At 39.9% G+C, this 14626-nt stretch overlaps 1 protein-coding gene across 5 annotated transcripts; it reads left to right on the top strand.

Annotated features, from left to right (window-relative positions):
• The first annotated feature begins 649 nt into the window (after positions 1-649).
• ARHGAP11A (Rho GTPase activating protein 11A) lies at positions 650-13026 on the top strand. Of its 5 annotated transcripts, none has more exons than XM_063398812.1 (12): positions 650-809; positions 3220-3290; positions 3618-3714; positions 4229-4479; positions 4921-5081; positions 5185-5331; positions 6351-6425; positions 7092-7247; positions 8477-8612; positions 8928-9036; positions 9812-9959; positions 10351-13026. In XM_063398812.1, the coding sequence occupies exons 1-12, from the start codon at positions 678-680 to the stop codon at positions 11931-11933; spliced, it is 3066 nt and encodes a 1021-aa protein (XP_063254882.1). In that variant the 5' UTR covers positions 650-677; the 3' UTR covers positions 11934-13026. The 5 variants fall into 5 exon arrangements, with proteins under 5 accessions (XP_063254882.1, XP_063254881.1, XP_063254884.1 ...); XM_063398811.1 differs by having other exon boundaries at positions 7080-7247; XM_063398813.1 differs by having other exon boundaries at positions 671-1199; positions 7080-7247.
• The last annotated feature ends 1600 nt before the right edge of the window (positions 13027-14626 follow it).

The following is a 14626-nucleotide window of genomic DNA, read 5'->3' as shown; positions in this document are numbered from 1 at the left end:
AATCCCTAATACTTGGCACCGCTGGCCCCACACTTGTGGGGGCGAGGTGCGGGCACTTGTGGGGGATGAGGGCGTATGGGATAGAAGGACTGAGGGGATATGGGATGGAAGGACGATAGAGACGTGAGGACTCAGGGATGAGGGCGGTGTGGCGATTCAGGGACGAGGGCGGTGTGGGGACTCAGGGACCCAGGGACGAGGGCGGTGTGGGGACTCAGGGACGAGGGCGGTGTGGCGATTCAGGGACGAGGGCGGTGTGGGGACTCAGGGACGAGGGCGGTGTGGCGATTCAGGGACGAGGGCGGTGTGGCGATTCAGGGACGAGGGCGGTGTGGGGACTCAGGGACGAGGGCGGTGTGGCGACTCAAGGACGAGGGCGGTGTGGGGACTCAGGGACGAGGGCGTTTCCACTGCTGCACCCCTCCTGGCCCTTAGGCAGCCAGCGCGATCGCCCGCGGGCCTTGGCTGGGCGGGCCAGGAGGCGGCGCACGGGGCAGGCGCGGCGGGGCAGCCCCGCGGGCCGTTGGGCGGCCGGGGCCTGATTTCGAACGGCCAACGGCCCAATCAGAGACGCGGGCGGGGCCGCGCGCTCGGTTTGAGCCGGGCGGTGAGCGGGGCCGCGATGGCGCCCGGCGGGGTCTGAGGGGCGGCGGGGCCGGGGGACAGAGGGTGCGGGGATGGCGGAGCAGAGGCGGAGGCTGGTGCGGCTGGCGGTGCTGGAGGAGCTCCGGGCTTCGTACGGGATCAAGGTGAAGAGCGGGAGCTGCCTGGCGGCGGCCAAGGCGCCGGGAGCAGCGGCGGCAGCGGAGGTGAGCGGGGCGGGGGAGCTCGGAGGGCTCCGCTTCCCGGGCCGGGCAGAGCCTGAGCGCACACGGGTCCAGGGGCTGCTCCTGTGCCGGGAGCGCTGGTTCCGCCGGCAGGGCCGTTCCTGTAATGCAGCGGCTCCTGCCAGCCCCTAACAGGGCATCACTTCCTGTAATGAGGAAAAGAGCTTTTGTCCGCTTTCCTTCAGCGTGCGAGTGCTCCGGGGGCCATTCTGTAGCCGTGTTCTGATTCCGGAAGGGAATGGCTCCGTGGCGTGATGCCCCCGCCCCGGCAGTTCGGGACTCGCGTGCTGTCGGGCAGGCCAGATGGCGAAGGAGCTGTTCCTCTTTTGTCCGTGGGCTTGCTGGCCACTGAAACACGCACGCTCGCCTCCGGTCCGTGCAAGGGCTTTTTATGCTTCGCTGTGAGTGATGTCACTCACCACGGAATTCAAATCTCAGTAATTGTATTATTTCTTGGAATATAGCTACGGTGTTGTTTCTAAAAGCTGTGTGTATTTTCCTTGGTTTCTTACATTTAGAGGTTTTTTTGACGGGCTTTATTTATTTGCATGGTTTCTTAGTATCCTTATACTAAGAAACCATGCAAATGTCTAAGTATTTTGGCACAGACAGCTCTTGCCTTGATTTGCCAGTGGTCTAGGAGTGAAATTTCTCCTATTACCTTAAATACCTATTGTGAATTTGGTGAAGGAAAGAAGTGTTTTCTGTTTCAGGACTCTTAATTAAAACTGAAATATTATAATGGATGCCACCACTGAGGTCCATTTCAGAGCACTGATCTTCTGGTAGACTCTTTAATTTATAAAGTGTGGACCACGGTCAGGTCCTAAACAAGATCTCTGTGTAACTGGTATGGCACAGAGCTGAACATCCTCAGACTGAGCTTTCTGTAAGGCTGAGGAGACATTACACAATGCTGCCGTCATCTTGGTCAATACAAACTAAAGAAATTGGGAAGCTGTGCTTGAGCTGGGTTGTTTGAAAAGGGAGAAAGCAAGAGTAAAGTTAGAAATTGTTTTCTTCCCCTTGTCAATATCAAATGTTAATATATCCATAATAATATGATTCTAGACTTTTCCATTTGAAGGGAAGATAATAAGAACTGTGAACAATATGTGTATGTCTTGATAAAAGATGTCTGTGTTGCTGTCTGTAGTGCTTAAATTGTATGCAAGGAAGAAAATGTACATAACTATTGAGCAGGGTAGGAAAGGCCACAGAATAATATTTGTTTTGCGGAAGGATGTTTTATTTCTGTTATGAGGAAACACATAATTTTATTAGCTTTATTATTTATTAACGATAGATTAAATCACTATTTCTGATACTTCAAACAAAACCTAGGTAAGTGAGTTAGGAAGCATAGCAGTTAGGAATTTTAAACGTTGAGTTCCAAACCACTGGAATTTTCTAGTATATAATCTTGTACATACAGAAAAAACGTTCTCTCTTGGAGTTAATGTTCTTTTTGTGGTTTTAGTAGCAACCTGGAACACAGTGACAGATGTGTTGCTTCTCTTTCCTGATTGCGTTATGTTTGTTTTCTGCAGGACAGATTAGATTGGGTCTAATGGGCAGTTACTGATTAACTCTTTTCCTGACATGGACAACACGTTGAATTTCAGCTGTGAATGACAAAGAGTTTGCATTCAGCTCTGAGAACAAGTTGAGCATTATCCCAGTCCTCTTCTGGTTGGGAGAGGGACTGGCTGGCATGTTCTGTAAACACGAATCTAAAAAAATGAAGTGGAAGTTGTTGATGCCATAGGTGGACATCAGTAGTAATGACTGATGAGATTTACTTGTTTTCTAATATGTAACATACTCTAATGTCAAACTATAAGGCAGTAGACATCACTTTTTTTAAAGAACAAATGCTAACTATGAGGTTCAGAACAGTTGTCTAGATTATTCTGTTGAGTTTAATCCTTCCCAAAAGAGCAATCTTGAGTGTCTGAGATGAAGAAAATTTTTTTTAAAAAAAGTTATTTCAATTGTCTTGTGCTGATTTTTAAGAAAAATGGGATATAGTCAATTTGAAAAACTAAGGTGAGATTCCAAACAATCTGGTTAATATCCTTGCTGATTCATGAGTCCTATAAGGAACACTTCTTCTTTCACAAGAGGTTAGTTAAAACATACTGCAGAAGAGCTTTCTGCTCTTTCACAATCATCTAGGGTGTTACCTGTACCTAGAATCAGTGTAGTTTTAGATCTCTGGAGACAACAGTGATTTTATAGACAATACCTCTTATCTGTCTTATCTGAAAGACTTTGGTTTTTTTTGTCTTAACTACCCTTATGACCACTTGTGAAATGTGTGCTTCTTTGTAAGATGTAGTTGATAATTATATCAACTTTCAAATGACATGATTTGAATTTTGTATTTCAGGGTAAAATCTTTGGACTATCTTTTCATGCATTGCCACAATCACTTGTGCCAGAATATGGTTATATTCCAAGGTAAATTAAGTATGTATTTTTAGATTTTGTGCTTACTTTGCTCTCTTTATGGTATTGAATCCTTCTTAGAAGAAGGAATGCAATTATTTATTCCATGCCTGCTAGAGCTGCTGGGGGTTATAAGAATAGTTCCAGGTAGAAAAGGAGGGATGCAGAAGTTAGATAGGGAATTCAGAGCTCTTACAAAGTTTTATTTCCTTATACTCTTGTCACTGGGGGAAACTATTCTATGCATGAAGTTTTATGAAAAATGGTGAAATGCTTTTTGTGGAAAAACCCCAAGCTTTATTCTGAGCATCAGAACTATGTTTCTGTTCTTCTTCTCAGCTTTCTCGTTGATACATGTGAATATTTGGAAGAATATGTTCATACTGAGGGGCTCTTCAGAAAGTCTGGATCTCTTGTTCGATTAAAAGCCTTAAAGGTATTCTCTAAAGCTGCTCTTTTTTTTTCTTGATAAGTTGTATTTCACTTGAGCATGTTTTAAATTTTGGACTCTTTTCAGTCATATTCAAGTTTTAATACTGAAAGTAGATTGGTAACATTGCCTGCTTTAGAAATGGTAGGAGATCTAGTCCAGGAGCTGGCAGGCCTCCCCTTTATTTTTTCTTTTAAATATTTTGCCTTCCCCGTGATGAGAATAATTTGGGACTGAACAAACTCATTAGCAGTTGTGCACACTGGATTTTTTAGGATATTTGTTTAGCAATGTTCTCTGGGTGAAGATGGGAAACCTTTAAATCAACATACACAGTCTGACATCCTTGCCTGTGTCTCACTGTAGATAATGTAGTTGGGTAAAACATGACAAGGCTGAAACCAACCATGGGAAAGATATGACTGTCTGTTGTGACATGGGCTAGAGCATTACTGCCTAAATTTAGAACTCTGACAATATGCTGAAGGCTTTAAATTGTGTTTCTTATGAAAAATTTCAGAGTAAACTGGATCAAGGTGAAAACTGCCTCTCAGCTGCACTGCCATGTGATGTTGCAGGGCTTCTCAAACAGTTCTTTAGAGAGCTGCCAGAACCCATCCTTCCACCTCACCTTCAGGAAGGCCTATTCAAAGCTCAGCAGCTTGGAAATGAGAAGAAAACTGCAACTGTGTTGCTGTCCTGTTTGATGGCTGACAGAACAATTGCAGCTTTGAGATACTTCTTCAACTTTCTGAGAACTGTGTCCTTAAGGTCAGTGTAGAGGGCATGCTTGTAAACAGCTCTGAATTCCCTTAACCACTTCTCTGTCCAGACAAGTGCTGTGAGTGGATTGCCATTTTAAACTTAGCTAAATTTAGTCATAGTCTTTTATTCCATAAAGCCAAGGTTTTCTTTATGAAAACTTAATTAACTGGAGACTTGACTTTGTTCAAGCTTTGTTCAGCAGAATTACCATAATTTGATACCTTGCATTCCCCAAAAACTGAGGGGATCAATAACTTGTGATTTCAGTAACATAGTTGTGCAATTATCTGGCCTGGAATGCATACAGCTATACATTAATCTTATGTAAGCACTCCAGTGAATGAGTCCGTTTTTATTTTTTTAACTGTATCCATCTTATTTGGCCTTTTCTTTCTCCACTGCTTATATTCTGATAATTTGAATTTAAAAAAGCCTTTTCTTGTTAAGATCCAGTGAAAACAGAATGGATAGCAGTAATCTGGCAGTGATTTTTGCTCCCAACCTCTTGCACTCGAACGAAAATGAAAAGATGTCTATGAGTACAGAAAAAAAAATTCGCTTGCAAGCTGCTGTCGTGGAAACACTTATTGAGCACGCGGCAGAAATCGGTAAGATGATAAATGCTTATCAATGTGTCTCAATGCACCAACCTGTGTACAGCTTTTCTTTTCAACTTCTAAGAATTAAAAAAATACTTCTCAACTGTTCCAGGCCAAGTACCAGAATTTATTTTGGAAAAGATTCCTTCAATGTTAGGCGTTGATGTCTTTCAATCTACTCCCTCACTGTGGGGCCAGGAGGACAGTGAAAATGAATCTCCCAGTGAATGCAAGAGGAGGAGGCACCGAAGTGTTGGGGGTAGGTATGTTGTGTGAAACTTTCAAAACCAGAATTGAGACTTCAGGTAGTCTGATCCTAAGAACTTGCTTCTTCCACAAGCAGAACAGATGTCTTGCAACCTCGTTGGATTTGATTGGCAAAACCTATATAAGACTTCAGTAATCACAGTATTATATATTTACTCAGAGCTTTCTAGTCTGTTGTCTGCTAAAGAAGCTATTTTGGATTTGTGTAGCCAAATTAATATTCTGTGTTTTTGTTGAGTCAACTTCAGATCCTGTTGCAGAAGGCTAAATGGTTTATTTGTTTGTTGTTGTTGCTAATTTTGAAATGGTACTTTAATATCTACTTTGAGAAGTCAGGTCATGAGAAAGCAGGGATGCAAATGGTAAGTGTGTTTTGAATTAGAGTAGCTAATTTGTGTTTTGAAGTGTAAATCTGAATTGGATATTACTGGATACTGTGTGTTCTGGAATCATGGATCTGGGATTTTGGGTGAGGTTTTTTCAGTTTTCAGCAGGGTTGAGTTGGGGTTTTTGCCAGATATGTACAATCAAATGGTACATCTCAGTTCTGTACATTCTGAGAGGAAATACTATGGAACATGTGTGTTTGAATTCATTCAAATCCACTGCAAAGGGATCTTTTACGTATTGCTATAAAAACATAGGTATTGATTTAGCTCATGTGCCTGGAGTATTAAACCTGACAGTAGTTGAAATTGAGGCTGTATGATTGCATTTAGCCATGATGTGGTTTTTTTGTACTTCTCTGCTCTGTTTGTTTGTTGGGGTTTTTTTGCTTGGTTTTTTAAAACATTTTTTATTTTAAGGAAAATAGATTTTCAGCTATTGTGAAAGCAATAAAAACTATGTTGGTGGGAAGATCTGGGTTATGCTCTTCTGTACATAAACAACCATTTAAACTGATTGCTTTCTTTCTCCCTTAAAAAAAAATACAAGTTAAACTCGAGTTGAAAACAGAGCAAGACAAGCTTCAGATTTAAATTTGATTGCTCGGTGTGTCTTACATTTCAGATATTGTTAGTGGAGCATTGAATAAATTTAAATCTAACAGAACACCCTCCACTACACCTCAACAAGACAGAAGCGGTAGGTATTGGTGTGTTTGTATTGAGTACAGCCCATGCAGTATCTTCTGGATTTGTTAACTATATTCAACATTTTTTTAAACTAAAGAATTAGAACTTAGTTGAAGGTAAGAGATAAAATTTAAATTGTTTAAAATGGAATATAGATACATATTTATTGAGGATACTGCATTTACTGTAGCTCTTGGAGCAGCTACAATCACTGCAGTAGTGGGCTGTGTAGTTTAGCTCTGTGGGGATTACCCAACCAAACTGTGCTTTTTAGCTAATGAACCACTAAGGCTTCAGAGCAGTAGTGCAGCATTTTATCGTCTTTGGAATGAATCTGCAAGGACTAAAATTCTTTCACACTTGCTGTCTCTAAAACCTACAGAAGATAACTCTACATTTACTTGCTCCTAATACCTATATTGTTTTACTGATGTGTGGGTTTGGATTTTCCTTTCTGGTGCTCTAAACTTGCAAAAATCCCAACAAAATAAAAAATCAAACCTGAAGCTGTGTTGATTGCTTTCCTGTTGAAAATGCATGCACTTTGGCTAAGCTTTTGCAACAAGTTTTTTTCAGAGTTAACAAAAACACAAAACAACTGTTTACTCTACTAAACTCTCCAACTTTTAAGCTATTACTGCAAATTTGATTTTCTTAATTCCAGTCCTTTCATCAGGGACTCCAGTGGTCCTCACTCCAAGTACCAAGCGGAAGCTTCCAACTGATTGCTCTCAGGGCTTGTCCAGCAAGAAGAGACGATCATTTAAGCACAGTTTTGCCTTTGAGTTTTTACCAAGTAGCATATTTAACAGCAGCTCAACACCAGCATCAGGTACAGTGCCATTACTTTTTCCTTGCTGCTTGAAGTGGTTGTTGGTGGCTTTTAATTTAAGAGTGCAGCTGTTTGTTCTTGTTAGACAGTCATTGATGCTCACGGCTGAAGTGTTCCTTGCACTACTTCCTGTCTTGGTAAATAGTGAATGTTTATGTTCAGTGGTGACTCATGTTACATGGATTGAGCAAAAGCCAAATTCTTTCTTGTTTTTCTGTTTTGTTAATCTCTCATACTTGCAATCCCGATGTCCTTTTACCTTTTTCTCTCTGTATCTATCACTCAGGTTATACTCCTGTTTCTTTGTGCACAAGTCCATGAGACTCCCTATGTGTCCAAGCTTTTGAAAGTTGTAGCCTTCTGTCTCCTAAATGATTAAACACCTGATCTTAGATCTATGTGAAATAATGTAACTGTTGCTTTTATAAAGCTTCTTTATGTGTCCTGTCACCTCTTGTTTTTTCTCTAGATGCTGCATCTCAAAACTCTAGAGAAAATTTTACTTTGGTTTGACAATGCTTTAGTACCACTTTATTCTACTAGAGTGCTTCCAACCATCAGGCTATTCTGAAAATCCTGTTTTATTTTTGTTTGGTTCCTTTAATGTGCTGCCAGCTGAAGATAGAGTGGAAGGGTATTTCTAGATTGGCTGTTTTGCTTGATTTTTCTTCCTCCCTCAAATGAGTGTTATAAAACAGTGCTTTTCTTATTAAAACATTTTCATGTTCTCCATGAATTGCTTGTTTTTATGGATAAGCAAACAAAAGCAATGACATTTTATAAGGATAGCAGTGATGCCTGTGTTTCATAAAATGTCCAGTAGTAAAAAAAGCAACTTTTTTCTTCATTGTTGCTTTAGCTGTTGTGCCTAGGTATGTAAAAAAAAAAGCACACTGCAAATAATAATGAGACTGTTTAATTTTTTCTTCTTGAGCTCTTAAATTTGAGGAACTGACCTGATGATAAGTATGGAAACTTATTTGAGGTAGTGATATCTGCAGCATGTAATTAATTGCTTTCCAGCCACTTCTATGGACACTACAAGCAACAGCTTTATTTCACTTTAAAGTGGAAGTCAAAGTAGTTTCAAGCCAACACTCTACAAAATAAGCAAAAAAAAAAAAGAGCTGTTTAAAAACCTGTTCTTTATTGTATTAACTCTTAAGTCTTTATCTGGAAAAAAAATGCGACTATTTTAAGTTCATATAAATATAATTTTGTCCCTGTAGTTCAGTTTGAAGGAAGTCCTTGTGTGTGTCTTGAGTCATCACAAACCTCATTATCTCCTTCAACCATGGGTGAAAATCATGTGTCCAGTACAGGGAATAGAAGAAGTAAAAGACTTGCAAACAAAAAACTATACAGGTAATTAACTCTCAAAACCTAAAGATAAGTTAGAAAGATGTGTCTAGACGCTTTGAATAATGACCCAAATATGTCTCAAAAATGACTTGTTTTGGTAAATTTGTATAGTAATCTTAAAGCAAATAGATCTTCTGATGTTGCAAAATTTGAGCTCAAAACAAAATAAGATCTGGTATAGCTCTCTGTGCTTATTAAAAAAAATGTGGGCAAGAAAGCAATATAAGTAAAACTGGAGGCAATAGCTGTAAATAAATGTCAGGATGTTTTCACTGCCCTCCTAAAGAGTTTGTCCCTTCTTCCCTTGTGTCCTTCCAGGGCTGAATCAGGGAAGACAGGCTGTTTTTCTCCAAAGATAAGCAGAAAAGAAATGGTTCGTAGGTCTTTACGCTTGAGATTTGGTTTGGGGAAAAGCAGCAGAGAAATGGTAAGTACCCAGTCCTCTCGTTAGGCTGCAGATTTTAATCCAAAGTGTTTGGGCCTTGCTTTTCAGGAGCTGAAAGGATGTATTTTGTAATGGTCCCAGTGTTATTTGAACCTGCTTGCTATCAAAAACAAGAAGCTTGAGGTTTATTTGCACAGCAGTAACTGATCAGCTGGTACTGTGTTTGGCTGGCATGGGGCAAGATGCTGAGGGAGGGAGCAGCTGACCTGAATTGACCAAGGAGCAATTCCGTGCCATGTAATGTTAAATTCACCAGTAAAACTGGGATGGGGATAATTTATGGAAAGTAGCCACTGCTCAAAGATTTGCTGAGAGTTGGTCTGATTGTTGTGGTGGCCTTTGCATCATGTGTGGGTTTGGGTTTTTTTTGTCTGTGGTGTGTGTGTGTCCCTTTTCATCTTTCCAATTCCCTTCCTCATCCTGTTGGGGAATGGGGAAGGTGAGCGTGTGGCTGGGTGGGAGCTCTGCTGCTTGTTGGGATCAGCCTGCCAGGCTTGTGATCAATGGTCTCGCTGTTGTGAGTGTCTGAGCCGGCAGAGCCTGTGCACAGTCACTCTGTTCACAGTGGGATTGGGTCTGCCTGACTGCGGGGAGGCTGCTCCCCACCTAGGTCTGCAGAGAACAAGGCAAGAGGAAGTAGGGCCAAAAAAAGGCTGCTGTGACTGATTGCGTAGCGGTTTCCTGAAGCTTCCTCTGTAAATGAGATTCCTAATTACCAGTTTGTATAAAGGCAATTAACACTTTCTGTTTGTTCAAGAATATCGTGTCAGGATGTGCAGCTGGCAGTAGATCAGAAAATATTGGAAGGCGTCTTGCAAGTCAGCAAGGTTTGGAAGGCAGAACTGAATGTGCAAAAAGAGATGTACTCTTCAGCCCATATGTCAGTGAAAAATTCCCTAAGAAAGGTAATCGCCTAACCAAATATATTAGATGGAGAAAACTCTTTTCTTTACTTTGCAAAAGCAATTTTATGGATAAAAGTATAAAAGCAATTGGATTAAAAGTAAGTTCTAGCTAAGTCAAAAGTCACTTGTATATTAATGGCTTCTAGGGAAAAAAAGAATTGGTTTAGAACAACCTTGTGTTTCTAGTGTATTTTAGTAGCTCTCATAGTTAAACAAGAGGAGATGCATGATTTCACTTAATATTATAACCTTTTTCTACATTTCTGAAATTTAAGGGCCTAATGGCATCTTTAAATTCAGTGCTGCTTTGATAATTATTTTTAGTAGGAGTTTTGTCTATAGTTAATAAAATCACAGTAAATTACTCCTAAACACTGGTATTTATTTTAAGGTTCAAGGAATGTAAGCAAGTCAGAAGAAAACTTGCTAACTCCCAAATGTCACAATGAAGTAGTTCAGCGAATGTCATGGAATAGCCCTGCTGTTGTGGATTCTCAGGTGATCAGCAAGAATGAGCAGATTCTGCCTGGGCACTCTGAAAAGGGCATCACCTCTTCAGAATCTGTTTTGATATTTAGAAAGCCACCAGTTACTCCAGATGAATTCAAATCTGCAACTGTAAGCAAACAAGACAACTTGGAACTTGCGCTTTGTGAAGAAGAAAATAATTCAACTGCAGAAACATTACAGAAAGTTAAGCAAGCCTTCTCTGCATCTGGGAGCATTCTTCACGATTTGATAGGTGATAAGTCATCCCTCTCATCTGTAGCAACTGAAACATTAAATGCAGCTCCATGTCCCTCAGGGCTCAATTCAGTGAAAGAATTGTTAGTGGAAGAAGTTTCTGACAATCTAGCAAATGTGAAATCCAGAGAGCTGTTGCACCAATTTAATCAGTCTTCTGCTGCTGATAAACAGCAATCAAAAAAAGAGGAAATTGATGATTTGGAGAAAAGAAACTTCAAAACTTCTATTGAGATTGAACTTCAGGTCCCAAAACCAGCTATAAAAAAAGTGAAAGAACTTCCTATGCCTCAAGTACTAGCCAAGGAAAATAAGTTTACTGCTGAGAACAGTTCAACAAAAGATGACTTACACAAACCAGATTTCTCTGAAAGAAAAGAGGAAATAGAATTAATACACTCACAAACAGCTGAAAACTGTATGGTGAAGTGCTGTAATTTGGAAGAGGGTACTGCTAAACCTTCTTTGGCAGGAGAGCTGCCTACTTCACAGTTGCCTAAATCACAAAATGAAACGGGCAACCAGTACTCGAAAGCTGAAAATTCAGATCAAGTTTTAACTCAAATATCGGCTGTTTCTGACCATGGGAAGGTTTCTGACCACATACAGTGGTTCAACCAGCTTTCATTAAATGATCCAAATTCTGCAAGCAAAACTAAACCACCTCTGAAGTTCCAGCGTACTCCAGTTAGACAGTCTGTAAGAAGAATTAATTCCCTTTTGGAGGCTAACAGACAATCTGTAAGCTCTCACACGGTTAAATCAAGTGGTGTTGGTTCACCACTTGTTAAATCTTTGAGCTATGATTCTGCCCTATTCCCCTGCACAGGAAAACCCTTAAAGAATCCCATGCTTTTGCCACGCAGGAGTGAAAGCACACGTGACCAAGTGTCTGCAGTTCAAAAGCAGCTAGACTTGACATCCAAATCATGTTGCAGGCCATTAAATCCATCAGATAAGCCTGATGTTTCTGTTGGAACTGTTGGAATCCATGAACAAAAAGCAACTGTTCATCCATCAAAGTCTGTTCTAGAAGATCTAACCAATCATGAAATGGTTAAATCCAGTTTGAAAGTTAATGCGAATATAAATATTCCAGGTGCTGCCCCAGAAAAATCTGTGATCACAAGAAGTGCTTCAGGAAAAGAAAGAGTTCGTTATAGAGGCTCTCCAAGGAATCCAATATCTGAAATAAAACTGCTACCAACTGCAAAGCCAGTAGACTTATAAGATCAAATGTGATGGCTGAATGGGTTCTTGGTAACTTGGTTAACCTTTGGAAAAATCTAAATCACCAAGATTTCTTTTTCTAGCTCTTTTTATTTTTAATTTTTCATGTCTTTAAAATGAATGAGTTGTGAAGATGTACAAATAGCAATTTGTTTCATGTTGAGGTTTTCTTCATTTACTGAAACTTATGTAAATGCTAGTCAGTTCAGCTAAATGAATTTGACTTATAAAACAAAAATAATCTGTTAATCTGTAAATAATCTAACACAAATGTTTGTGTTAGATCTCAAGTTTTGATTATCTCAGCTTCTAAAAACATTCTGCATCTCCCAAAACTGTTCTTGCAGTATTTAGATTAAGTATCAAGTTCAAAAACAATTTCTCAAGTATTTAAAACAAATTTAAAATATATGAAAGGAAGTGTTTTGATGCTGAGTATTAGTAGTTATTTTATTTTTTACTTTTTAGTTTTAAGTGTATTGTAGCACCCCGTGATACTACTAAGATGGACCTCATATGAGCTCTTATTTCTTTTGAGACAATGTTTTGTGTTTTTGTTGGAATAAATTTGGAGCGAATTTACTTGTTGAGTAGGTAAATGTCAAAATATAATCCATGCATATGCACACACACTGGAGAATTATTAGAACACATGGAAAACAAATGTGCAGTTTATTCAAGAAATGAAAAGTCTTAAAACTTCATCCAGTGTTGTGTTCTGCAGTAGGTACCAAGTATTTTCAGTTATGAATAATAAAATGTTTTATCTTAATATGAGAGGGGACTTTTAACTTATTTTTAGAGTGTAGAATTATGTTAACTAAGTGGTGCAGAAGCTGGGTTTAGATGCTGAAAGTGTTGCAAGAGATGAATGCAAGAAGCCATAGCATGTTAAAGGTTGATTTGCACAAGCAAATGTTTACATCTTTTAGAATGAAAACTGTTTGTCTGTCATCAGTTGTAAAATTATTTAAGAGTAAACACTTGAAACTGTTCATTAGTTTTTTATATGTGTGAATTGCTTATTGGCAAAATGTTAGAGCTGAAGCACTGGATACTTTTGGTTTTAATAAAACCATTGTTTTTTCCCTTTTCTGAGCTTGTTCTTCTACAATGACTTGGAAAGTTAGATTATACTGTTATAGGCAGACTGTAGACACCAAAATTAGTAAGTCTGAAAATACTGAAGCCAGAAGTAAATCTGTTCTGGCTTTTTTGTTCATCTTAGCTACATGTTGGTAATTCTCACAACTAGCAAAAGGCACGATGCAGCATAATTTATCAGCAGTAGTCTTCTGAACTTCTTAAAAGGGTATATTAATCAAAAGAGCAGTTCTTTTCCCTGTCTCCATCATGTATCCACCAGCTTGCAAGTTGAATTGATCTGTGGAAACCTCCTGCCTCACTCTTGCTACATTACTGTAACATCTAATACCAGGGAGCCAGCCAGGACATGTTAGCCAGATTGTTTGGTGGTGTGGTTAAGAATGGGAAGCTGCAGTTTCATGAAGTAAAGAATATCACAGTTCACCACCATCCAAAGAGGAAGCTGCTTCTCCTGGCAATACGCTCCCACCCCTGCCTTGAGCTGGTGCTGGCAGACCCCTCAATAGGCTGAGCACGCACCAGAGCACCGTGTTCTGGATCATCTCACTGAGCTAAGGATCAGCAAAACAACTTCCAGCTGTCATGGCTCATGCAAGGAGGTAGGAGCTGGAAACAGGACAGAAGGAGATAAAGGCAGTGTCAGGAAGAAAATGATGAGGTCTGGCTCCTGTAATAGTGAGATGTCACACTGATTTTTGTTTAGGAGACTGAGATTGTCAAAGCTTCCTTAGCATTCAAAATATTTGATACATATTAACCATGTGTCCAATGTGGAGTAGTAAGCTTGATCATGCAAGCTAATCTTGAAACATCTAAACTTAGGTTCTATGGGGAAATTTGGTAGAGCCCTGGTAAAGAAACCTGTAGCAGAAAAGAATGTTAGTTTAGATTCTGTTTTTAGAGGTTTTACACAACAGTTTGGACATATAATCAATTTTATATAAAGGGATATGATTTGCAGAAACAAACACTTGATGCCAAGTTCACAGATCAACCAATTCAAGTGCAAATCCCTACTGCTTAATCCTGCAAGTTACAGTTTGCATAATGTACCAAGGACCAGCAAAAAGAGTAATCTACATTTAAGATTGCAAGTGTAGTTCATGGGGCTGGTGTGGTTTATGGGGTATAATCTCAGTTCTTCTGTGGATAGCTGTACTAAACCAGGATGTGATGCATTCCCAGCAGTAGCAGTGAAGGTGTGATACAGGAAATAACCTTTAGAAGCTACCGTTTTGCCAAGTGCTGTGTTAGATGAGAGACTTCATTTAGCAAGACACTTGTAGTTACCTTCTTGGTCACCTCCACTCTGATGATGTGTTTAGATTTGCCTAATCTGGAGCCATTACCTGCAAATCCTTGGAGATGGTTGCCGTGTTGCTACCCTGTAAACCTGCAGTTAGGTAACTATCATTCCCTAAGGTAAACCATTGGTCATATTATTCTAGAGACAGATATCACAGCAGGAACATGGATACTCTCCCAGGAAAATGCAGTATCATTTCTGTCACCGTTAATGCATCAAAACCCTTCCGTTTTATTTTTAGACTGTTAAGTTAAAAGGGGAGGGGGGGGGTTTAATGTCC

The sequence above is a fragment of the Prinia subflava genome, chromosome 5 (assembly GCF_021018805.1).
Source record: "Prinia subflava isolate CZ2003 ecotype Zambia chromosome 5, Cam_Psub_1.2, whole genome shotgun sequence".
Lineage (NCBI taxonomy): Eukaryota > Metazoa > Chordata > Aves > Passeriformes > Cisticolidae > Prinia > Prinia subflava.
Note: the sequence above shows the minus strand (reverse complement) of the source record. Positions and strands in the feature narration are given on the sequence as shown.

What these genes read in the sequence shown, in the direction of transcription:
- ARHGAP11A (XM_063398811.1), top strand. Translation starts at nt 678, where the DNA reads ATGGCGGAGCAGAGGCGGAGGCTGGTGCGGCTGGCGGTGCTGGAGGAG. An exon ending in GAATATGGTTATATTCCAAG is followed by an intron (nt 3,291 to 3,617) that starts GTAAATTAAGTA and finishes TCTTCTTCTCAG; the next exon opens with CTTTCTCGTTGATACATGTG. An exon ending in TGAGCACGCGGCAGAAATCG is followed by an intron (nt 5,082 to 5,184) that starts GTAAGATGATAA and finishes CAACTGTTCCAG; the next exon opens with GCCAAGTACCAGAATTTATT.